Source organism: Mixophyes fleayi, chromosome 1 (genome assembly GCF_038048845.1).
Source record: "Mixophyes fleayi isolate aMixFle1 chromosome 1, aMixFle1.hap1, whole genome shotgun sequence".
Taxonomy (NCBI): Eukaryota; Metazoa; Chordata; class Amphibia; order Anura; family Limnodynastidae; genus Mixophyes; species Mixophyes fleayi.
In genome coordinates, this window is record NC_134402.1 from 138,374,422 (window position 1) to 138,402,022 (window position 27,601).

General features: G+C 37.4%; 1 protein-coding gene across 5 annotated transcripts in view; it reads right to left on the minus strand.

Annotated features, from left to right (window-relative positions):
* The window catches only part of AIMP1 (aminoacyl tRNA synthetase complex interacting multifunctional protein 1), a 47,488-nt gene that overhangs the window by 4,484 nt on the left and 15,403 nt on the right, over positions 1 to 27,601 (minus strand). For 4 of the 5 annotated variants that reach the window (XM_075200783.1, XM_075200775.1, XM_075200790.1 and 1 more), the window contains 4 exons: positions 19,379 to 19,512; positions 18,805 to 18,918; positions 16,694 to 16,843; positions 4,222 to 4,427 (listed from right to left, as the gene is read on the minus strand). In XM_075200783.1, coding sequence (XP_075056884.1) covers positions 4,222 to 4,427; positions 16,694 to 16,843; positions 18,805 to 18,918; positions 19,379 to 19,487 — 579 coding nt within the window. In that variant the 5' untranslated portion in view covers positions 19,488 to 19,512. Of the gene's footprint in view, positions 1 to 4,221; positions 4,428 to 16,693; positions 16,844 to 18,804; positions 18,919 to 19,378; positions 19,513 to 21,811; positions 21,911 to 27,601 lie in introns of those variants that run through there. The other variant, XM_075200796.1, reaches the window with a different exon arrangement.

Below are 27,601 nucleotides of genomic sequence, written 5' to 3' on the forward strand. Positions count from 1 at the left end.
TATGACATAATGTTCAACAATGAAATGCATACACATGAAGAGAACTTGTGATCAGCTGATATTAAAATGAAGCAACATTATGCCACAAATCTTTACTGAATTGACTGACCTTAATTTTGCTTTCCACTGGGAATATCAGTGGCTTCTATATCTCATTTTATTTACACTTAGCTCATTAACCATTACTAAACTTCAGAAAGATTTTGACGGTCTTGGTACTGTATTTGCTGGAAAGAGTGCCCACTTTTAACTTTACTACCCCCACATATTGTTCCCTTTCTGTTCTCGTTTCAACACAATAAGGTACACATAAAGCATCCATACCTTCATAAGGTTCCTTGGCTAAAAGATTTGTCACAACTCCATTTCCTAAGAGTAGCAACAGTGGGTTTCAAACACACATACAAACGGAGAGCAAAATTCACAAAGAACTTGCCCATGGTAAATCATGTCAAGGGCACACTGTAAGGGCAACTACAGACCTCCCATAGGTATTTCTCCAAACAGCGCGAAGAAGAGAAGGAACATAAGACCACTTTATTAGCAGATGAACCTGAAAATGGTGGCTGGCTTATGTATACTTTCCAAAATACAGAACTAAAATATCTGCTACTCTTAATGCTGGTTTTAAATTATGTCTTTTTGTTCCTAAGAAGCAAAAGAGAGTTGCAATTATTTTGGCTCATCTATAACGTATCAAACGTTCCTTACATTGTAACCTCATTTGAGGCGGGCCAGCTTTACCTTCTGTTTCATCTTATTGTATGTAATTTGCTTGTATTGTGATCTCCACAATGTACAGCACTGCTTAATATGGCAGTGCTTTAGAAATAAATGATCGTAATAATAACGGTCTGCCCTTGTTACACTTTACCTGTTTATGATGGAATGACAAGTCCAATTTTTTTCTCTTTCTAGCTTGAGCTGAAAAACAGGTTACATGCTACTTTTACAGGGCTACTAATGAATAATGTATTGTAGAAATCGTTTGAACTTAAATATTTTGCTGATCACGCAGAATTTCATTTTTTCTTATTGATTATAAATAAAGGAAGTTTGGTTTAAAGCACTAAACCCACAAAAAAGCGTTTTAACTTTTTTCCCTGCAGTCAAATGGTCCAAAAAAAATATTCTTGAAAAATTATCTGCCACACTTCTGCACTAAGTAAATCTCATGAGTTCTAAAATGATTACTGTAAATGTTCCTGCAATGTTCTCATTGAATGTGGAGGGGATGCTAGGTGCCACTGAATTGTTTTATTTGCTTGAAGGATTTGTACAATTAAATCTAATGCCCGATCTGTTATTCATATGCTTTATAATATTGTCTTATTTCATTTGTTTTCTTGTTAGGGTTTATTCACATGGATATATTTAACAGTGGCTTCACCCTGTGTTTGTTGTAGCCACTGGACTCCAACCTGACAGACAAGCTACTTTATTTTTTTTGTGGGGAAAGGGCATTAAGACAATGTTTGAAAATTATAACTGAAGAGAAACCAGTTGAGAAAATGAAAAAGGTAAAAAAAAAGTGAAGAATGAGGCATCATTTAAGAATTAGAATTTTGCCAGTCTACACACTCATCACAAAAAATAAAAGTTCCAGTTAGCTAGACACATATCCCCTGTGATTCTAGATTTTGTGTGGGCACTAAAATTTTTGTGGAGACTGGTTTTCCTTTACGCAATAAAACATCCAGGGCAATTCTGTCATTGTAATTCTATCCAGCTGGAGACTGACATGGGCGGCCATTTTGTTCTCCAAGACATTTCTTTCCCTTTTGTCCCCGAAGATCTCCAAGCAGAGCAGTTGAGCTCCAGGAAGCTCGTGGTTAAGTTAATTTTAAAAATGGGGAGAAAATGTACTTATTTAATCCCTACAACTTTATTCAGTATTTGGACTTTACATTCCAACAATAAAATGCTCCATTTTCGCTGTAGCTGGAAAATTATTTTCTTTCATAGATACTTTACTTGTATTTTTTTTTTTTAAGCAATGATGAAGATGTACGACTATAAAATGTAATTGACCAGATGTTTTATTTTTCTATTGTTGTTTTATATCTGTACTTAGGACCACATGATTCACATCAAGTACAATTTTTTTCTTATTTCCCAGGTGCTCCTTATTATTTATGCATGTATTTATTTTAAAGCTCAAGCAAGCATCAGAGACAATTATTTAATTAGTTGAATGACTTGGCAGCACACAGATCCTCCCTGCTGCACTCTAAGGAATATCGATCAGCAGTTTGCAATCATTCCCAAGGTTAGCATTAATCTTGGCACTAAGGACATAGTCATAAAAGACTAGTCCCAACGGGAAAAAAAATGAAAAAGAGAACATAGCCTTCAAATTAGATCCTATTTTCCCTCATCTAATGGTTCATAAAACGGGAATGAAGCACATGCAAAAATAAAATACATGACATTTTTGCTTTGAAAGAACAAAGCTATCTTTAAAATATAAATGCTAATTTGATAAAAGTTATTCTCACACATTTTCATGGGGTGGAATAAAATGTCTGTACGACACACTGGACAACCCTAATGTCGCAGAAGATTAACTAAACAGAATCATATCTGGATTTACAAATAACATTCCTGTAAATTAAACCCCATCAACTACTCACTCTAATCATTTACTACAAAAACATATAACAAAATATTCAAAGGACAATTTCAAATGCATTTATTTTCTAATTACATTGAGCTTCTAATTATCCATGGAAGTATTAAAGGTTCTTGCTCAATATAAGAAGCAAATACGTGTAATACCAAGAATGGATTTTATTGGAGGACCACACATGAGACCAAGCAGAAAATATAATGGAACTTAGAGCCAGGCTGGATATAGCCAAGAAAAATGTATTTCACATTATGGAATGTGCTGCAGTAAATTAAGTCAAGTTATTTTAGTAATGTAATAATAAAGATTCTATGTTGAAGCCAACTCCTAACCCATTTTCTCCAGTCTACAATCAAAACAAAATTTAAGTTGCTTGGTACTCGGCACTTGATTAAAGTAGAATACAGTAGCAGAGATTGTAAAGGATTCTCGCTGCAAACGTTACCTGGTACAGATCCCAGGAAGAGGAGAAAACCAGGGACGTTCAATAGGAAATTAATGTGTAACTAAACAGTAATTTGCAATCATAATATATCTTTAGACTTTTTATTCTGCAAATGTCAACCAGACCAGTCCTGATTTGCCATGTATTAATACTCTGCAAGACGAGAGTTCATTCACAATGCCATTTGATGCTCTTGTCATAAGCAAATTCTAAACTAATAAAAAATAATTAAGTGTATGGTCAATTCAAACAGGAAGTTCTATCAGTGCACAATGGTAGGGCTGCCATATTATTAAAATGACAATCCAGGATACCCATGTGATCTGATGTTTGCCCAAGCCATAAAATCCTGCCCATATTTCCTCTTAAATATCAAACAAGGTAAAATAGTGTTATGAACCTATCCTCACTTATCCTGTTACTTTTCAGTACACTAGGAGATTGAATTAAGTGAAAACAAGCACTGTCAGGTAAAGACTTTGAGTGATACAGGAGAATGTCTGGGGAAGAATGCACTGATAGGCAACATACATGTTACTTCTGTTGCACACCCAGGTAGTACAGCTTGAGCAGCACAGTGTGAATGAGTAGGAAAAAGCTCAAAATCTCCCAAAAAATAAATTAATAATCACTGACCTCTCTGTGGCATGTGAATCAAGAGGGAACATTAGTCCATGACAATAAGGCTTTAGCTTGTAGACGACACAAAGTGACAACAACAAAAGCCCCCCCCCGCCCACCTCAAAAACATAAAAATCACTCATGTAACCTACCTGCAATTTTAGCTCAGTGTAAAGGTGCTTTAATCAGATCAGAGCCTATGTTATGTTTGTCTATGATTGTAGTACATTAGAAGATACATTTTAATTATGTTTTTGCTGCTGAAATCTTGTAGCTGCCAGAATTTAGCATATATATATATATATATATGAGCTGAAAATATGTTAATGAATTTTCCAATACAAATTACCATATTTTCAATTAAGCAATAACATTTATTCATAAATAGAATGACACTGCATCCTGTACTTTGTTCTGTATTTGAACTGAACTGTTATGTCTTAAAAAAGGAATTATACATAGTATGAGAGACCCAAAACTCTGAACCATTATGCGTATTCTATGTAACTGCCACACTATCCTATACCTGTTCAATTGGAATATGCTTCACAAGACCACTGACAACAGTCCTTGGTAAGGCTTCTCCTACGTCTACTTCTTCTACATACAGGGAGTCTGCATCTGGATGTTTCTTGGCCGAGATGATGCAGCCAACACGTAGATCCAAGCGAGAGACATCAACAGGTCTGGCATCATCAGCCACTACAGCCGATTTCTTCTCCTTCTTCTCTCCTAAAAACACACCACAATATACTATGTAAATTATATGCAACATGCCCATCGCACTCTAATTCAGAGCATCAAATAACATGTCGTTTTGGGATTTGCAAATGTACTGGACAGAATTCTACTCTACGTAGCACTGGTTGAACCTCTCTAATTTGTTAAACCTGGCTAATGCTGATAGTAAGAATTAGACTTCTCCGACTGTATCGGTTATCAGGTTAAATGAGGTTTAGGATTAGAGAAATGGTTCATCATGGAATGTGCCAGACTTAACCTTTATTTTTTGGTTTACAAAAAACTGAATATAAAAATAGATACAAACAAATACCGAAATTCAAAGTTTTTTGTTTTTTTTTACAATTTGTGGGTGTTCGCAATCTTTTGGAAAAATACATAAATATGAACTAATGTAACAAAGAAAGAACAAACCTGTCTTTCTACTTGTTCACATACATTAGTTTCCATGCGTTGCACACTGAACGTTTTAAATTGCTGCAAAAATCAAAAATACGTTGTGTCCCTTGGCAATCAGATGTTTACATTTACTTCTGAGCTGTTCTAGAAAATGGACAGAATCAGACTGGTTACTGCGTTTCATTTTTTTGGTCTATTTATTTGCTCATGCACAAATTTTCATAAATGCTCCCCGATTTGTTAATCCTTCTTGCCAAATAAAACATGAACCCTCTCCTAAAACAAACAAGTACCCCGCTATTTTCATTCACATTTTGCAGTATATATTTTATTTGCACAATCCACAGCAGCTCCTACAACTCCTAAATGTATAGAGACATGAAGTTTTCTTTGCTTAATGACATAAACTCAGTCATGGAATACTAAACCTTAATAGTAACAGTAAACTATAACATAGAAATATGATTAATATAAAATAGACTACACAACCACTGCTGTGGACTGCATTAGTTAAAATGCAATGTATAGCTGCATGACAAGCAATTGCTTAGGTGATTTCTAACTAAGCCGCTCTTTCAGCGTGTGCTGTGCTAGCATCCAACACAAGCGTCAAATCTAATTAGAGGGGAATACAGCAAATTGATAAAAGAACAAAGCTTAGCTGGTCGTCATCCAATATCTGGAAATGAAACCGTATACCCTTGAGGTAAGCCTTCTATTTTGAGTGAGCCAGAGACTAACTGCCTCCAGAATGTATTAAAACCAAAAAAATGATCTGGATTTAAAATCTCTTGGAGTGTGAGTTGGACAGGGGATCTCCATTTATTTCAGGTCTCAATTCTTCCTAAAAACTGATTAGCAAAATATATTGTTCTATGTCTTGAGAAAAGAAGTAAAAAATACACTGCAGAATGCAGGGCTAATCAAGTCATGACACAATATGTCAAAAGTTCAGGGATGTGCCTGTACTGCCAAGGCGGTCTCAGTTTAACCATTTCTCAAAATCAGACTCAAGCCAGGAAATGAGCGGAGGTTTAAGACGTAATGGGATCTCATTACAAAAGATATGACCCACTAGCTTGAAAAACTTCAAGGCTCTCTGGCATATAGAAGGATTTACTGAAGCTTTATTCTGGTGGTATGCACAGGCATTACAACTGCCAGACATGTCCATTAAAATTCCCCATTACCAGCAATGGAAAAACACTGCTACTACCCCAGCTTTTAAAGAGCCAGGCTGAGCTGCACGGAAAGCTTTAAACTAGCAGTTGTAGTGGTGTTTGTTAGACAGAGGAGCCATGAAATGATGGGTCTCATACAGCACTACAGGAATACTGGTAATTCAATACATTCCAGAGAGTGTGTTATTTTATAGTAAAGAGAACAGTTTGCTGGTGAGTTTCATGTGCTTTTGAAATATTACCGGTAACAATCAGCTAGCGAGCACAGAGCTATGTCATAATCAATTTTAGAAACAACAAAAGGTAAATCAAAGAAAAATATTAAAACCACATTGCTTGCATGGTGGTTGCCACTACGACCCAATGATGTAATCTGATTATATATGCAGACCCATCATAGCTGTACTTGTGGGAGTTTGGGAGCCAGGAAAGAACAGACAAATTGTTCAATACACTACACAATTCAAAAACAGCTAGAAAAAAAAGCTTACATGTAGCCATTTATACTTTCAAAGACAAAAGGAAAACTGCATTCGTTACTTGAAAACATCAAATAAAGTGTTTACCTAGATCAGTGATTGGCAACAGGAGGCCTAAGGGCTGCATGTGGCCTGCCAAGCCTTCACCTGGGGCCCCTGCTTTACTGCCTTGGCAGTCTTTATACCTACTTTAGGACATGTCGGCCCCAGCAATAATTCTGTTCTATGTCCTGATGAACTACATCCACAGCCAATGTTCTTATTTAATAACAAGTGAAGCTCGGTGTGACAGGATGGACCGCCTATGCCAGCTTGTCTGTTGTTGCTGGGAACCGGCTGGGCTTACTTTGCCACCGTTCCCTTTTGTTAACCCAAATGCGCCCTCTTAAACGTGCTGCCACCACTGGACTCCTTACCGGCAGCCAGTACCGGGTTTCTTCTGGGTAACTGACGCTACAAGTGTACCCCGTTACTGGTATACCTGGGCTGGTACTCCTGACCTTTTACTATGGATCAGGGTTGCTGTGGATGGATGACCCCTGGCCTATCACACTGACCAGGGCTGCATGTGTAGCAGGCAGAGAGGTGGTACTGGAAAAGCTCGGAGACAGCCGGAGAACGGATTAGATTTAGGGTCTAATCTGCAGGTCACAAGAATACAGCAATATTGAAGATGTTTCCAAGCAGGTCTTTGAAGTAAGATGTTTATTTGCTCTTCACTGGATAGAGGTACCAGTGAGCAAGTCAGATGAAATCAGAAGAATGATATATTACATGCTCAAACAGCTCACCTTTTATACAGTTGTGACATAACTCCTGCCAGTGGGTAAACCAGCCTTTTGGACCTAGCTGGCTCCAACCTGTCTAGAATATTCCCTCAGATCTCAGGATGTAATCTAATTTTGCACCTAACAATTGAACTTTCATATCAACTTGATTTCCTCAGATTTCACTCAGCTCTCAGGATGTAATATAGTTTTGCATACAGCACAATTTAACTTCTACATCACCCTGATCTCTTCAGATGTGCTGTCTCCATTGTTTAGAGCTCCTGTCTGTCTAACAGGACCTGCATTCAGGTAACGGCCTCCTGTTGTGCGTTCAAGTGTTGGAGAATCACATTGAATAGACTTATTTAGCCTTAATGAGGACATCGTCTAGACTACACAACAAACTTACAAATACTTATCAGAAATCAAACATATACCTCAGACATGAATGCAGTTCCTCTAGCAAGGTTACAAACAAAAGCAAATCCCTTTCCTGGCCAATACATTTCTTACTAAAAAAGTGCAATACAATATCAAACATCAGTACATTTGCAATTATTTCCCTTAAATAAATGTATACCATAAGTTATTTATCAGTGATCCAGTCACACTCGGTGGGTCATAAAGCAATGGATAGTTGATCATTATCCCTGCTTATTTCATTAAACCAAGGGAAGGAATGTTTAGGCAGGCCATGTTATGCAGAAGTGGGCTGCAAAGATCTTGTCTATTTTCATTTTTACTTCCACATGTGAATACCCATTTCATCATGGAGCACATTAAAAAGAACAAGCGCGTACAGATCTCCAAAACTGCAGTTATAAACAGTCTATGGCACGCTGCCTCCATGGGGTACATTACTAGCCTCCTCCATGATACCGATGTAGCCTTTCACAAACTGTGGGATCCCTGGTATCAGTACAACACTGTTAACCCACCGGTCACCATTTAACTTCTTTCTACCGTCAACAATTTTACTACACTTTTCCTCTCTCTTTCTGACTCTCTACGTCCCCTTGTGTGTTTTTGCTTTTTGTTTCCTCCTTCATCTAGTCCTGTGACCATGTCTCCCCTTCACCCTCCTTTGTTTATCCCATAAACCCAAACAAAAGTTTTCAAAAACCTCAGCAGTTTTTCAAGCATTAGTCACCAGCCCAACTAGGTCTTATCACTTAGACTCATTGTATGCTACCGTTAGGTGGTTTCATTTGTTCATAAGTATTAAAAAAAAAAAAAAATAACAACAAGCACAACAGGTTGATGGATGGAAAACTTTTTATAGGCCTATTCCAGGCTTAGGCCTAACTTTCCAAAGAAGGTGGAAAATTTGGTCAACCAAAAGTCTTGGTGAGTTGTCTAAAATTTTTTGCTATAGCTTGTAACACTTGTTTCTTTCATTGAAATGCCACTCAGCTGTTTTGAAGACAAGAGGGTCACACATGTGCCCTGGATGTGTATCAGGTTGCCTATCAGTGGTATGTATATATGTAATTTCTGTTGACATCTTTCTACTTTTCTTTTTTTTTTAAGGCATATGAATTTGTGTCCACTCCACCATCTGCACCACCATATTTTATTTTAATAGGTAAAAAAGGTCTGTTTTGCAACTGTACTAGAACGTGGGTTGAGGTGGGGCTTATTCTGATTAATGCATATGCCCAGGTCCTCTAAAGATGGAGACAGCTTAACATGTACCAGGTGGGTGCACTCTTTAGCTGACTGTATCTAATCAAAAATTATAGCTATGCTAGGGGTTATATTTGCACAAATGATAACCAAAATAACTTAAGTAACCAAGTTTGAAATACCAAATATTAAATATCCACAATGTTCATATATTATTGTAAAAGAAATCTTAATGTTTAGGTGCACTTAAAGGCACTTTAACTCTATTGCTTATTTTCATCTCATATATGTCTAATGTAAAGAGATGAATGTATACAAATATAACATTCTAAGACATTAGTTTCTATGATGATGCTAGTAACTCTGCTTGCCAAGGTGCCAGTAATTATTTTTTCATCCCAATAATCCCTCATCTCCTCCCAAAACTCTCCCGTCAATCATATAAAGTTGTGATAAACCTTTCACAACACAATAGTTAAGGGGTGTGTCCTTGTTGCAAAGGATATGTTGAGGCAGTCTGTGATGTCATTCAAAGTGTTGTCAATCCTGGATAGGACCAAAAGTATGGCAGTTAAAGAGGTAACAGATACAACTCCATGAATTTGCTCATAGGAACAGAGAGATGTAGTCCACTGCACTAGTCACAAATAACTATATACAGCATTTTAAGTTATAGTGCCTTTAATAATACAGTACTCACTCTTTATAATGATCACCTTTACCCCAATTACCAACAAGTGTATTCAATTCACAAAAATACATTTAATATGCTAATTTCATTGTATGTTACTCTTTCTTTCTCATAACTAAGAATATATATTTACTCTACTGCGGAAAATTAAACTTGCAGAACTGAAGCAGTAACAAACATCCTGGCCAAAACACATGCAAAATGGCTCTTTTCCATAAAAAAATTATTTGCAATGAGTTGTAGGAGCTGCAACATAAATAAATATGCAATCTCAATTACAAACTCTGTTGCCCATGCACTATATATAATCTGCAATGGATACATCAGAGCCGAGATTTAAAAAAGGAGTAGAGGAGGTGGACAAAACATTTTCCTAATCAGACTTTACCAAATGAAAGATATAACTTGTTGCATGTCTTACAGAGTGTATTTGCATAAGAGCCAAGGGAAAAGAGAGTATATGTAGAGGCACTCCGGGGTATTGAATTAAAATAACTTAATTTTATTAGTATGCATTAAAAAGATATATAGTACAACTAGCGAAAATATAAAACCAGTGCTAAGTGAAAAATAAAATGCAGATTTAACTGCAGAATCGCTGTTTTCTCATGCCATAATACAAAGTTTCTTGTTGAGATGATATTTTTATTTTTATTTAATTATTGTTCTGCTGATTAGAGTATAATTTTTAATTAACTCACTTGTCAATAATATCAAAATATAATAGTGCTTAATAACACATATATGTAGTAAGGCAAAATAGTGAATTAAGAAACCGATATAAATAGTATAGCCAACAGCATTACTGTCTAAGTTGTTAAGGCAGTAATAAGGCTGAAACTATGTCAGTTGGTGTTAATTATGACTTTTGATTTTATTTGTATAGCTGTTACATATTATTGAGACATATCTATATTATTCCTATGACTCATAAGTCTGGACTGAGATATTGTAATGCCAGAATGCTAGTTTGTTAAATTGTCCTGTCTAGGATCCTCTAATCTCACTGTGTCACTATAGCACAGATAGCGTGATTGAATAACGTATAGAGATGCCGTCAGGCAGCTGGGTATTGCCTAATAGTAGTATCTGTAACAGATTAAAGGAATCTGTGTCGTGTCATTAGGTCAGCGGTAGCTAGCGTAATGTAACTGCAGATGTGCCTGTTCTGGCTAAACCTAATTTGGCAGATTGACTAATATCTAGCTAAGTTTTAGTAAAATGAATCATCAGCAGAGCATGAGAGACACAGGGAACGCCGACGCGCGTTTCGCTTGTGTGCTTTTTCAAGGCAAGACGAGCTGTAGCTGTAATTGTATATTTAAGCTGTGTACAGACCATCCCCTTATTTACGTCATTACGCAGGGTCCAATCATATGGTGCACTTCACGGAGATGATAGACAGCCTTGGCTGCCTATAGATTATCTAATTCGAAATATTCTGAAATCTTATTGGTGTTCAGAATAGAAAGCAGGGAAAATTTATTTAAACAGTAAAACGGAGACTTGGTTTTAGCGTTTACTATGATAACTAGAATTATAACACAGATTCTATCATTGTTAATAGTATTATGTTATAGCTATTAGTTTGTAAAACGCCAATTTTTCGGGATTGGTATTATTTCTTAACAACTGATAGTATGAATTTGAAGAACAAAATCTCTGATCTTATACAGGTAAGTGTTCATTATAAAATATCTATTAGTGTATATACTATCATGTATCATGTGTCACAAGTGATACATTAAAAATATATATGAGGTATTATTGTATAAATTACTCGTGTAACCCTAAAGAGAATGACAATGTACTATGTTAGCATGATAAGTTCCCATACTATATACCCACCAGTATTACATCAATATAGTGCTATCAGAATAAAGTGCTAAAGTACCCTTGGTATATAAAAACAAATTAAAAATGTTGTTAATGGTTCTATTAGGAACTAACATTGGTCATCATTAAGAGTGATATTAATAAAAATTGAAATATCACACTAATCAAGGTGATTAAAGTTGTGTTCTTAGGTGTAAAACCAATACAATTCTGAACAGTGTATAACATTTAGTTGAAAAGTGATTCAGACCATCATTCATGTAATATAACACATGATTAGATGGATTATGAGTCCGATAACTAGCGTGTTGACAATTAATAGTGAAAAAAGGGGAGGGGGAAAGAACATAAAAAATGGGGGGAGGGGGGAAGAAATGGAGGGAGGGGGGGAGGGAAATACTTATATGAACATATGTGAATCACATTGGTACATCTTTATATTTAGACGTTTAAGCTATTTGTGATAGTATGATGATATATTAGGATTTGGGCATATTTATTAAAGAAAGGCCAGTGTATTTGCCTCACAAGCAGAACTGTAACTTTACACAAGTCAAACGTCTTCCTCTCTTCTATGCCATTTATTTAGAAAGTGCGAAGTGGAAAAAGCCCTGCTGAGAGGACTGCACATCTCTTTCCTTTTTTGGAAGATTCAACAAACAGGCCACAGTCAGTAAACCTTGCTGGCGTTAAAAACAATTTTAGCTTCATAATTGGCTTATTGGATTACAATCAATGAGTGCAACTTTCTAATTATGACATATGTATTCCAGATGGTATTTTGTTTTTCTTTCCAGAGGAAACCAGGGCTTCCAAGTGTGAATTAGCTTGATGAAATTTAAATGCATATCACCCTGTGTTGTGGACTGCATAGATAATACAATAACTCTTACAGTGCTGTTGTGAATACAGCAGTTATAGAGTGCAAATAACCGTCACAAGTACAAGGTAACTGCACAAATGAATGATATGAAATGCCTAAACATCCATAAACCTGGCCTTAACTCTTCTTTTCCTTTCACAAAGATTATATTCTTTTTTTTTTTTTTATCCTCGATTCTGCCCTGGAATATACCTAGAGGAAACATACTGATTTGTTGACACTTGCGTCAAGCTAAACTTTATTACATGTGTTATAGCTTGAGAACAGAGAGTCTCCTCCGTGTTTGAATGGAGGAGAGATGGTTACACAGGCAGAGAACATTGATCATTACGGAGCGACGAAGGTGCAGTGCAGTCCACAATAATAACTGCTCAATAATCAATTTATTGTTGGTTGAAAAAGTATATTATGTTGTTATAATCCCTATATTTGAAATGATCATAGCTTGTACAAAGCGACTCCTGGAGATATATTTACTAAACTGCGGGCTTGAAAAAGTGGAGATGTTACCTATAGCAACCAATCAACCAATCAAATTCTTGTTATCATTTATTTAATACATTCTAAAATATGACAGATAAAATGTGATTGGATGCTCCACTTTTCTAACTTGCAGTTTAGTAGACATACCCCCAGGAGTATGTCCATAAAAGACTTGGTGAGCAGTCTGAATGGAAAGAGTTGTACACAAATAAATGTTATATTAAGCAATTTTAAATAGGTCAGAATACGGATCTTATGTGTTAAAAAGAAAGAAAAAAAAATAAGTGTGTTTCCAGTCTGTTTGAATGACACCATAAAACAGCACTGTGTTATGATTACATAAGAAACATTGCCCTCAGGGCACCTTGTCAAACAGTATCTGCAATTTGATTTACAAGTGAAAACCAATACTTCCTCTGGAAGCAAATTCCAGAGTGTGATCACTCTCCAGATAAAGAGAAACGGAAATTGTCATTAATCAAAAATCTTTAACAGATTTTGTCTTAGATTTAGCAGATTGCAATTTTCATTCTTTGTGGACTACATTACCTTAATTTACACAGAAGATTTGGCAGTTGCTGCACCTCCTTTATGACTTCCTCATAAAAGAATACAATACTACATGAGAAAGTGAAGCAAATGGTAAAAATATCTATATACAAGATGTTAAAGAAGTCAGAATGCTAAGCAACTTGAAATGTATATTTGCAGCTGTGCGTCATTTGTAAGTGCACTGTAGTGATTGCATAACAAAGGGTGGAAGATCATGGATATAAAGACCCATCCTCTGCAATGCCTTTCCTTAGGCTTTACTTAATTATTTCTTAAACTGCAACTTATTTGACAGAGACTGGACACCTTATTATCTATCACAGATGAATTGTATGCATACTGCATTAGTTTGAGTAATGGACTTTAAAGCAGAAATTCCATGAAAAAATCAGGTCTGTTTTTTAACAAAAATCAGTCTACATAAAAACCTTGGTAAGTACCATTTTCCTTGGTTTGCTTCTTCAGAGTGCTATTAGTGTTTTATAATGCTGCACAGTATCCGCAGTGTCATGTAACAACCACAGTCATATGGATGTAGTGAGAAGAGGCTTTGGAACGCCCTTCTGAATGCTGTCTGCACTGTGACTCCCTCCACCTCCTTCCTTCTCCCCTCTGCCTTCATATGACATGCTGAGAGTCTGAGTCTGACTGGCAGACACACAAGTCTGCCCTCCAGAGAGAAATTGTAGGGTAGAAAATGATTTGTAAGACAGCTAAGGAAAATGACTAGACACATGCTCAAATTCTGCTACTGTGATTAAAAGGAACACACACAACATAATGCGTGCTGTTTGTTTGTTTTTTACACAATAGTTCCCTCACAGTCCTTAAAATAAACCATTTACCATAGTTCTCAGGCCAAATTATGCACTTTTTTTTTTATAAAGTTTATTTTTGCATGGCCACTCAACAGAGCAATACAACTGACAAACAGAGTACATCTGAACAGATGAAAGAGATAAACATGCAGTGGCTACGGCCAGCGTAGCATTTATAGATTACTGATGACAGCATAGAAATATAGCTAAAAAGAAAGAGAGACCAAGAAATTTTATTGTGTAGAAAAGAGGGGAGAGAGAAGAAGAAGTGGGACAAGTGAAGAGGAGAGGGAATTTGCATATAAGAAATAAAGCAGAAGGTGAGAAGAAGAAAAACATGAATAAACAGGGGGAAATATGGGTGGCAATAGGAGGTTATATGAATGGCGAGCGCGCCTGAAAGAAAGAGATCCACGGGTCCCAGACCTTGGTGAAAGCTCTTGAGGAATTACGAATAATGCTGGTCATATGTTCCAAACGTTGCGTCTGCCAGATTCTATTAATTATGGTCTGGATAGAAGGGGGAGCCTGCTGCCGCCAGTTAGCTGCAATTTGTCAAGTGGCTGCCGAAAGAATGTGTCTAATCAACTTATTCTGATGTCAAGCTGCCGAGGGGACCCCAAAAGGGAGAAGAAAAAATTTAGGCTCCAGGGGTATATCCACCTTAAGAATTGCTTGAATCAATTGCTTAATCTCAGACCAAAAAGGTGTCAGCTTTGGACAGGTCCACCAGATATGAAGAAAAGAGCCCTGCTGGGAGCACTCACGCCAGCAGCGATCAGAAGAGTCGGGTAGGATTTTGTGTAGTCACGTAGGCACATAGTACCAATGATACAGAATCTTGTAGACATTCTCTTTTATTCCGACACAAATCGAACTGGAGGCAGCATTCTCGTAAATCTCCGACCATTCTTCATCTAGCAGAGTTTCGCCAAGGTCATTTTCCCAAGCTAATTCATGGGGGTCTTGAAGGCCTGAAGCAGGGGAAGCAAGTTCGTAGTGTAACGTAGAGATAAGACCCTTCGTAGAGGATTAGCATAAGCAGAGAGATTTAAAAGTAGTAAGAGGACGGGGAGGAAAGACGAACTTTGAAAGCAGTATGATAGTGGCATGGCTGGAGATACTGAAAGAACTGTTTTGAGGGAATATGGAAGCGAGATTGAATGTCAGAAAATTGAGGAAAAGTCACAGAAGAAGATAGGTGGTTAAGATATCTAACTCCCTGCGAGTACCAAGGCATGAATGCAGTATGGTTAATTCCTGGGGTGAAATCTGCGAATACCAAGGCATGAATGCAGTATGGTTAATTCCTGTAGTGAAACCTGGGGAGTTAAATAATGGGATCACAGGGGATGGGTGAGGCGACAAGCCATACCTTTGAGAAGAGGAATCCCATATGGAGAGGGAGTGCGAAATGACAGGGTGGAGAAGGGAGCATTTAGGGCGACGACCTCTGGGGAGCCACAGGAGGGTGGAAGACGACTGCAATCCCAGACCTTCAGCTTCAATTTTAGACCAGACTCTAGAAATAGATGAACCGCACCACAGAACACATTGAGCAAGTTGGGCAGAGAGATAGTATCTTTGGAAATCAGGAATCCCTAGTCCCCCACCACGGGAGGACCTCTGCAGAGTTTTAAGCCTAACTCGAGGGCGATTGCCAGCAGGAAACATGAAATTGGAGAAACTTAAATACATAAGAATGAACACGGATGGGCAGGGTTTGGAATAAGTACAGCATCCCAGGAAGAATATTCATCTTAACTGCATTAACTCGGCCGATCCAGGAAATATAAAGATGCGAGCAGGTGGAAAGGTCTGATTTTATTTGATCAATGAGATGAGGGTAATTTGCTTGAAAAAGATGGCGGTAGTGTTTGGCAATAAAAACCCAGAGATATTTAATTTTTTGGAGACGCCACTGAAATGGGAAAGAGCGCTCTAACTGTGCTTTGTCAGGGGCAGGAATATTGAAGTCCAAAACCTCCGTATTGATCTTTTAACCTGAAAAGTGACCATAAAGATCCAACTCAGTCAAGAGAGAAGACAAAGAAGATGTCGGATGAGTAATGGATAGGAGAATGTCGTCAGCATAGAGCGCAATTTTATGGGTATTTGGGCCAACAGGTATACCGTTTATATCCTGATTATAGCATGGATCCTGGCAGCCAAGGGCTCAATAACGAGAGCAATAATAAGGGGGGGGAGAGGGGCAAAATATGCACTTTTAAGTGGTGACAGACACAAAACTACCTTATGACGTCACAGTTCTTCTATTTTCTATGTGAAAGACTCAAGTCTGTTATCCTCTGAGATATGTACAGGGCAGGAGGATGTGAATGATGGACGTTTTGAAATGGGCATGCTTTGTTAACTGAATAATTCAAACAAACACATGGATCAAGCAAGTTAATGAAGTTATATTATGAAACATAATAAAGCTAAATTGATGTATCCTGTTTTAAGGTAGACTATGAAACCCATCTTGCTATTATAAACAAGGAGACAGCTAAAATGAGTTTTCTATTTTAGAGAATACCTTTCTTTTCTGGCTTCTCCTTCTTTTTATCTTCACCCACTGTTTTCGCTGCTGGAGGGGAGGCTTTCACAGGAGCAGGTTGGGCAGCAGGTTGTGAGGTAGCAGAAGTGGAGACAGCAGAGGTACTAGCAGGAACACCAACCTGTTTCACTAAAGTGGTAGAAAGTACAAATCAAATGTACTTTGTGAAAATTAATAAAATAAGTTTACCATTTAAATATACATAAAAAGAAATACATAAATAAATGCAATAAAATATAAACATTCCAAATTGATTTACCAATCCTGAACAGATAACTGAATGGCAGCATGAAAGTATGAAAAAAGTCAATCATACCCTCAATTTAGATAAAATGCACTCCATGCATTCACAAGCCTAATGTGCCCATAACTTTTGAAGGCATACAAAATTGATATATAACAAAAAGACAGTTGTCAGCGCTTATCCTTTACACTGCATATCTTTGTGTGTCTAGCAAAATGAAAACACGAGGGGCTAGATTTACTAAGCTGCGGGTTTGAAAAAGTGGGGATGTTGCCTATAGCAACCAATCAGATTCTAGCTGTCATTTGGTAGAAGGTTCTAAATAAATGAAACCTAGAATCTGATTTGTTGCTATAGGCAACATCCCCACTTTTTCAAACCCGCAGCTTAGTAAATCTAGCCCGAGGTATTAGTTCATATTTTGATCAAAACACTTAAGCCTTCATCCCAGCGTCAAGGGCTATAATATATATATATATATATGAATTTTGTATGCCTTCAAAAGTCTTATTTCAATAAAGACTTTTCGGAACAGCTATTTTAAGTCTAAAACAGTATTTTGTCTTTCTTCTTTTTGTGTGCAATAATTTCTACATTGGTTATAGGCACATTAGGCTTGTATATATCTATCTATCTATCTATCTATATATATATATATATATATATATATTACACACATAAATGTTCTGATGGGAAATCTTGTGTCCTGGCATTCACATGAATGTTAGCTTGCAGTGTTCTCACCAGAATATTTTTCCAGCAAGGGGGCATTAAGACGTAACTAAGTGGAGGCACTTGTAATACTTTGCAATGATATTGAAAACTGTTGGAGTTTACTGACCACACTTGCCAGGACTGCTCAGGCTATTGGTCAGTGGTTTAACACACAGTGCTGGCTGTAGTACTCACATAGTGCCTATGTAATAGGAGAAACAATGATGTATTCTATTATAATAGAATTCCAAGAGATGGGTGGCACCCAGGAAATAGGTTCTACGGAGAACACTACCTTTACAAGTTTCACCTACTTAAACATTATTGCACACCAAATATACCCCTTCAATACAGCTGTATTCCCTGATGGCAAGGGTTTCTTTCAGCAGGATGATGCGTCCTTGCCACACTGCAAAAATTGTTCAGATTGAGGAACATGACAAAGAGTTCAGGTCTGGACTTGGCCTCCAAAATTCCCCAGATCTCAAACCGATCAAGCATCTGTGGGATGTGCTGGAAAAACAAGTCAGAGCCATGGAGGCCCCACCTCACAACTTACAGGACTTAAAGAATCTGCTGCTAACATCTTGGTGCCAGATACCACAGGACACCTTCAGAGATTTTGTGGAGTCCATGTCTCAACGGGTCAGAGTTGTTTTGATAGCACAAGGGGCCCTACACAATATTAGGCAGCTGGTTTTAATGTTGTGGCTGGCCGATAGACAGATATGGGTCTGTGTATAATATATAAAATCAGATGCATTGCAATGGAATAAGAAGCACTTAAAACGCCCAAAATAACGTGCCGCAATGCAACACATGTTAAATGCATGCAAATATATGCGGCCTAATTTAGTACAATGACTTTATGTTCTCATTTGTTTTCATGTGCTTAACAAATAATTTTAATGCCAGTGGCTATGTAGCTTTATAGTAACTTGCAGTTCTCAACGACTTTGACAAGGGCCAAATTGTGATGGCTAGATGACTGGGTCAGAGCTAGTTTTACAACCAAAGCAGTAGGAGAAGTTGCGGTGTGGCATAATGCCATAAACACCCCCACTTTGACCAGTGCTAACATGTTAACAAAACATAATTTTTTTGTCATGTGCAGTAAATTATTTAATGTTACCTCCATTCTTTATTTCTTTTTGCACAAGTTGATCTTTCAGCGCTTCAATTTCTTTCTTCAGCTTTGCATTTTCTACACGGAGCTTTTTCTCCTCCCGTAGAGATGCCTGCAAAACTAAAGTTGACATACTGGAATTAATGCCTTTCTACTCTGGCAATCATATTCGTAAATTATAGGATACTCAAGCCTCTCCAGCAGGAACAACTTTAAGCTTCAAAATGCTGTTACCACTTCTTTGAATATCCTTTTATCTGCCTGTCGATTAAATTGGGGACTAACACTGAGCAACAGGTTATCTAAATGCTATATACAAGTATTTGAGGGCATATAGTACCTTGTTACTCACTTAAAGTGTCATTATTGCCCACCACTGTCCATGGAGAAGTTTTAGTAATGGAAAATACATTCCTGAAATCACTTACCGGACCTAAATGAAGCGGACGTGCCATGCCCTGGCAGTCCTCACAGACTGCGGTGCAAGAGCAGCCCACAAGCCTAAACCTTAACACCAGTACCTGCTTCCTTCAGCCATAATTCATATAATAATTGTAATTAATATTCATTAGTTTCTTACTTGCTTTCTCTTTCAGAAGTGCAACTTGCTGTTTGAGGTACACAATGACTTGATCAGCCTCTGAGGCCCTCTGCTCTAGTCTGTTCAATACTGGACTGCTGGTAGCCATCTTTGTCAGAGACCGGACAACAAACCTAGATAAGACAATAATATATAGATAAACATATGTTTGACACGCGTTTTCACACACATTTTTAACTGCAAATCAAATACCAGTGGATGTAAGTCATTACAGGGTTATTTCTATTTACTTTACATATTAATCTAACTTATTTACTAAAATGCTAAATTAATAGTGTCCAAAAGCGAGTTTATTACTATTTAGTGACTAGTTTTGTAAACATCTTTTTGACTTCCCTATTAAATGATCAGGATTTGGCTAACCATTCATTAACACGCTTAATTGTTTAATCCAAAAATCCATATAGCCAGCTTTGTTCCTGTCCTTACATTTTTCCTAAAAGGGACATGTATTCATCGCAGTTTTCAATACTTGAAAGCCACAACATGTAAAAAAAAAAAAAGGGGGGAAGGGAATCGGATGAATGGACAAATTCTGGAGGTGGGAAGTGAATAAATATGCCCAGATAAATGTGTAGTCCCAAATTATATCTGTAAATGAAGGATAATTCATGTCTGTCTGTGTGTGTGTGTGTTAGGGAATTTAGAGTGTAAGCTCCAATGGGGCAGGGACTGATGTATATGAGTTCTCTGTACAGCGCAGCGGAATTAGTGGTGCTATATAAATAAATGGTGATGACGATGATGATGATAATTGGCACCCACTTTGAATAGCTCGGTGAAACATATCTTTGGTCTGCATCCATAGATGACAGACAGCCAATGTTAAAAACAACCAATAAGACAAATTGAAACTGTTTTCACATTACTGTCAACTAATGTAGCACCAAGAGGGTCTGTAACAAATGGAAATAGTCAGCTGTTTAATGTGCTTTCACTATGTTTATTTGTGTTAGTAAGATCACTGTAGTCAGTCTGATCACCAAGCCGTTAAAATATTAACCATCGTCATCATAGCCAAGGTCACATATTAGCATTCCAAACAATGTTTGTAGGAATTTTATCAGCATTTGACCAATATGAAATGAGAACATGCACAAAGCTAATCTAAAATATTATGGACGTGATTCATGTCCGAATGCAACTTGCACGCAAGCTGGGTTTTTCAAAAGAGCACGGAACGTGTGTGTATTTCCGACTGTATTCAAATCTAAGCGTTTCCCTAGATACGTTTCGATTTGAATCTGGGTGTAAGTACGCTCTGCCTAAGCAGTACTCGCCTCAGACACACAGAACAGACTAAACTATACACATGCGTATGTATACTAAAAGGTCACAAGAGAATGCATAAAGTTTTGATGTGATCATAAAACAACTCTTAACAGTATAATCATTTATCTAAATACTCCCCCCCATTTTTTTCCCCTTTTTACATATTTTATTTTACATTTACATAAATAAAGATGCTTTCGAAGCATTTGTATAGTATAGCTTACTTGCATACTTTTGTTCGGTGTTAGCTAGTGGCATGCTTATGTGCACTTTTTAATTAAAAGACAATGTCATGTCGGTCAGGATTTATACCTGCCATTAGTTGGTGCAAAGAAACGGGTGAAAACGAGCATACATAGAACAAACCCAGGACTTGAATCGACTGCATCTGAATGCCCTTATTGTACATGGCCTACATCAATCTGCCCCTTTTCCCCCTGCCCACGTCCCAAGCCCGTTCTGCCTCTCAAGTCATAGAGAGTTTTAAGTGCCATGTGCGTCGCAACATGAATTGCCTGCCATTGTATTTATTTATTGGCGTAATGTCCGTTTCTGGGCATGCGCAGAGCTATTTCACGAAAGATATAGCATGTAAATAGACGAACGTCTGAACAAGAACCAGGCCCTAAGTATTCTATAATCTGAAAAATATTAATTTACAACATAGCTATTAGTTATTATACAATACTGCATTAAGTAATTTACAGTATGCGACTAACGACGTCCAGAGAGGATGAATCTGAGAGTCTCTTAGAAGGACATAGCAGAAAGGTCCCACAAGTAGCACATGGTTTAGTGATCAATCATGAGGCAAAGAAGAGGCCAAATGCTATTAGCAAACAAGTTGTAAAACCAGAAACTGCACAAAAGTTAAACTGTAAAACGTTTCTTCAGCAGCTAATATTAACCACTAGGAATATGAGAGGATGTATTCATCCCACAACACATGAAATGAGGACTGTATCCAAAGATCAGTCGCTAACACTGAAGAATATAAAAACACTGCTCTTGTGAACAGAAAATATACATTTCACACATAATGTAACAGCGTTACTTCATAAGAATATTAAGCCTATGTTTAATTATTATTTTACCAATCATGAATAGCAATTACTCAGCATAGAAAGATTTGCACATTACCTTGAAAAGCAGTGTAGAGTTTGATACAAACAACAGATAAAGTAAGACAATTTCGAAAACAGTCTGAGTTCATCTGTCGCTTGCTGCAACTGGCCCCTGTCACTCAAGGAGCGACATTCCACATCACCCAGCACTCCCAAAACTGTCAGCACTTGTGCTCAGCTGTGCTAAAGCCTAACGTGCTGGTGTCAGTGACACTAAAAACCCCAGAGCAAAGAAGTAAGGATAAAGTAAGAGTAGTGGAGCTCACTCAAAGTATTTCAAATGGCCATGATAACCTAGAGAACATAGATACTGGAGGTGGATTACTGTATCAACGAACAAAATAAAAACGCAAAGGTCTACAGTATGGCTATATATATTATTATTATTTTTACTTCCAATGTACTAAAGATGTGATAGTGTCAATACATTAAAACATAATATTAGACATTTAGGATGAAATGACGTGGCAGCCAGGCTAGCATTGGCGTGGATTAGGCAGTTTGGTACACAGGAAGTACCAGCAGTGAAGTGGGGTTACGATTTACCACATGTAAATTAGAGAGCAACTGTTCTTCCAGAATATATATAAATCAAATCTGCCATACAAAATGCATGGTAGAAAGACTGCAAGCAAACACTGCCCTGGAACAGGGCTCCTAGTGGCCAAACCAATACAAATGTGGTTAGCTTACTCAACTCAATACCTTCAACAAAGCATTTATCGCCCATGGGGCTGCCCTTACTTTTATTCAGCAAGGACAGCAATGACTACCATATTATACGTTTGAAACAGGTTATTTTTCAGTTTAATCTCCATTTAAGAAAAATTATTATTTTCCAGTGACGATTCACCCTGAATATACTGACACACATACCTTGACAACGTGTAGTACACATATGAAATGGAAATTGGTTTGAAAATTCTTGTGTTAGCATTTAAATGTATATAAACTGTTTTTTTAAAATTGATTAAAGAAGATTTTTTTTCAGGTGGTCCATGCCATTTTAACATGCAAGGACCGTTTCCCTTAGCTGCGAGGAATGATGCTAATAGGACTGTCTGTCCATTACACATGTATTTGTGGGCAGTTACAATTACTCAGTTTCTTACTGCTCTGCATCAAGAATGAGCATTAATATACAGCAATTAATGCAACAATTAAGCAAAGTATAAAAAGTAAAAACAGTAACAGGATATGACTTATACCATGATCTAGAACCCCAAAGGGTGGAAAACGATTATGGGAATTGGACCACAGAGGCAGCAGTACAACCTTCAAATGAAACTGTACATATAAATGAGAAGAAATAATGACATTAATTTAATAGGAAGAAGTACAATTCCAGGATACATCAAGATAAATACCAATCAATTGATCAGTGTTATTTAGAGATGAGCTAAATTACATGTGAATCAAGTTTTACGGGAGAACAGGTCGTTCCACTGAGGTGTGAAATTCCGTCCAAGCATTATTTGCGTTCTGCATTTGTTTTTTCAATTTGTTGAATAGCCAGTCTCAACTGTATATGTTAACTTGTATTTCACAGAATATATATTCTATGAATAGAGATGGAATGGCAGTCAGCTCATTCTACTCTTCAGTGTGGTTGGGGTAGGATTGGGAACACTTAAAGCCAAATTGTGCAGGGGCATTGTGCAACATTTTGTGACCAAATATGGAATTAGGTAATTATTTTTATGGAAGTTTTGACAATGTCGCTTATGCCTATCTAAATCATACCTGCATCTGTGCTACTATATACCACATCAGCAAGGAGATACCGGGAGGGAGGACTAATATCAGGGCGGCAACGGAGTAACAGGGGAAACTAAGCAATCAAACTCATACAGTCATTTTACTTGGTGACAAGCCAGATCTAACATATCACTGTCCCAAAATAGCGCTGCTACTAATCACTAGCTTATTTCTTTGAGAAAGTAATATGAGGATGCGTGAAAAACACGCCTGATAAATTTACAGTACAGAGATTTTTAAGACCTCTAATATTATGGGCAGCATTTATCAATTGAGGGCTGGAGTTACAGGAGTGTCATAACGTATCAAAGCAAAGTATTCCACCAATCCTCATGAATATGATGTTGAAAGATTTTCTTACCCAAAATCACTTTAATAAGTGTGACCATACCACCTACATCTCCGATCATACCTGGAGCATTTTATTTTTTAAAAAAAAGTATTATATTTACCCTTATATCTAGAGACATGCACTATCTTCACGGTCAATAGGCTCCATTACTAAAGAACCATAACAGGCAGTAAAAGTAATGCTGCTTTTCCTAACTAAGCCACACGTGTGGGTGAACAAATGTTTAGCGCTCGCCCCAGTGGCCAGGGCCTGGTAGAGCTGGTAGATGGAAAAGGCAGATAGCGACCATTTAACAACTGGACTTTTAGTTCCAAAAAGTTTCCAATCAATTTCAATGGATGGTGTTTGGGGATAGTGGGACAATTTCTGTGTGTGAAGCTAGCATAACAAATTATACAGATGTTCAGGCACACAAACTTTATGTGAAAATGGACAATGCTGCAAACATGTCATCTGCTTTCATATTGGTGTATAAAGAACATCCAGTGTTCTCTCTTTATGACCATTTGCCGTCACACATTATTATTATCCTTTATTTGTTAGGCGCCACAAGAGTTCCGCAGCGCCGTACACAGTACAAACAGTAGACTATACAGGGTGAGACATAACTGAACAGTAAACAATAAATACCAAAACTTCAGAGGCTCCAGGCAGGCTGATGCAGTACAGACGGAGCAGAAGAACAGGTATGGAGACAGGAGGGAAGAGGGCCCTGCTCAAATGAGCTTACATCCTAAGGGAGGGTGAACAAAACTCAAGCACAAAGGGAGCCAGTTGACGTGTAAGGGGCAGAATAGGGGCGGGTAGGACGGGTTAGGTGGAAGATTGGTAGGCTTTAAGGAACAGGTGGGTTTTGAGTGCCCGTTTGAAGGAGCTTAGATTGGGAGAGAGACGGATGGAGCGGGGGAGGTCGTTCCAGTGAAGGGGGGCTGCACGGGAGAAGTCCTGGATTCTGGAGTGGGATGAGGTGACCAGGGTGGAGGAGAGGCGACGGTCATTTGCAGGGAGCGGGCAGGAGTGTGAATGGAGAGGAAGTTAGAAATATAGGGGGCAGTAGACTGGGAGAGGGCCTTGTACGTGGTGGTCAGGAGTTTGAACAGGATTCTGAAGGGGATGGGGAGCCAGTGAAGGGCACACATACTCAATATATTATATAATTACATTTACACCTTTCCTTTAAAGGCCCAAATGTGAAGAGCGTGATCATAAAATAGACATCATTGAATTGTTGTTATTTGGTTTTAAAAAAGTTGTTTTGTTTTAATTTAATGTAATGTTTTTGTTCTGGTACCCTCCAACTCATTAATTAGTACATTGAATGATATAATTTCTATTATATGGATTTATTTTTTGCTTACTTAGTATAGTATAACACTTGTTATGAGGGAAGTCATAATAGCAGTTTCTAATCAGCAAAGGCTAAAAATATACATGAGAAGTTACAGGAAAATGATATTCTAGTCCATTGTTACCAGTGAGCAAATTTTTGCCAGCTAACCAGAATCTCATTTGAAACGGCATGCTTTAGGCAATAAACTATTTTTAGTTCAGATTTAAACACTTTTTTTCTCCATAACTGCTTGTAATTCTATTGATCCAAGTTTGGTTATTATGCCCAAGATACAAGGTAAAGCTACATTCCAAAGTTATTAGACAGCATTACTAAAAAGCCTGATGGTCATATGGATATGCCAACTCTTAACTTCAAATCTCTTTCTACATGTACTAATGCTCTTAGAAGTGGTTTATATAGTAACAAGCATTTTAGTGTCAATCTTTGTGTCAACATTAAATAAGTACAGCAGACTCAAAGCATAACCGAAGACAGAGGTTGCTTAATGGAATCTTTGAATATGCCCATGTTTAAGATTAGTGATAAACCAAGGCCGTGTTCCCACATACTGAACTCTGTTTAATTTGCCTGCACATAGCAGGCAGTGTAAGTGCCAAGCACATATTAAACAGGGCATCAATGCTGGTGTAACAGGAACCCAGTGCTTACAAAACCTGTGTTCAGGCAAACTAAGTTTTTTAATATGAATGTAGTTTTGGCATACAATGGTGCTGAAACATACAAAATACAGCAAATTCGCAGTGCACCTGTGTGCAATTACCATTCAAATACAGCTAATAAAATATGCAAAATATCTATATACTGTGTCCATTAATAGATGTGTATATCAACGTAACAGAACAAAACGGAATGCTAGCGTCGAACCAGCAAGACTAAAAGTGAAACCTAACAAAAAATGTTATAATACTGGCATCAGATAAACGAGCTTGAAAAGCATAGGATGCAATAGACAATGTTCCTGACTGAGCAATCAATTCAGACTTAGTAATCAGAGTTGCTCTGACACTCAGGACAAGGTTACACAGTGCAGTATAGTTATTTCACCTTTAAACTGCAACATAAGCAATTTGGGAAGTTTTATTTCCTTTTTACTGCATGTAGTTAAGGAAAGGCTTAGCTGGAGCGCACAGCCCCAAAACATGGTTTAAATCACACTAATAAGCCTAAAGAGATGTTCTTTATCAAAATCAATAAAAAATGTTTAATGTGCTGTATAGATAGATATTTTAAGATCCAAGCATTACCACAAAGAAACAAATTTAAGTCAATTCTTTGAACAATAAATTTTTCTTTGGTAAAACCTGATTTCTGAGAATCTTTTCCAAAAAATGATGTAACATCTGCAGTTGTTATAGACCAAAGTCACCATGTGTAGTAAAAAAAAAAAAAGCTTCAAATGTTTGCCATACATTTTATTAGGTTATAAATTATGTTTTCATATTCATCCTGAAACCTCTACAGTACAAACCTCTCTAGTGAAATCACTGGATGTAATGCGGTCTTACTTGATAAAACAATGTGCAGTGTTTTCTGCTGGTGAATGGGGCACGGGGTGAAATGTCTGGCCATCTACACAAAGACGTACACATGACACAGGATTCTGGTTGCTGAAGGACCATCACACAGAACTCTCGCTACCTAACTGTCTCAGGTATTAGCAATAACATTAAACTAGATCTCACAGTTTAAGCACCAAGGCTCGTTAGGTTCAAAGTCAGAGAGGTGTTTTGCTGTATGAATGCACTGTATGACCACCCATGGTAGATGGCAGGAATATTTTCATCATCATCATCAACATCATTTATTTATATAGCACCAGCAAATTCTGTAGTGCTTTACAATTGTGAAAAAAATGCATACAGAGAGGTAAGAGTGCCCTGCTCACAAGCTTACAATCTATGGGACAATGGGAGTTGGACACATGAGGTTAAGTGGTACATATTGCATATGAGTCCAGCCAGATTGCAAAGGTAAAAATGCTTATTGGGCTATATGATCTAGTCACAGAGCAAAGTTGGTCAAATGGTTGTTGTCTTGTGTTAACTGTGTAGAGGGTGATAATAGGGTAATCTAGGGAGGTTAAGAGGCTGGTTGACAAATTTTTAACAAACCTAGCTGACTGACATCTGGGGGCCTGATTCATTAAGGATCTTTAATGAAGATGATCCTTATTTCAGTCTCCTGGACAAAACCATGTTACATTACAAGGGGTGCAAATTAGTATTCTGTTTTGCACATAAGTTAAATACTGACTGTTTTTTCATATAGCACACAAATATCAACTTTAAATTTCAGTGTACAAATAAGCTATCAAGTATTTGTGTGCTACATGAAAAAACAGG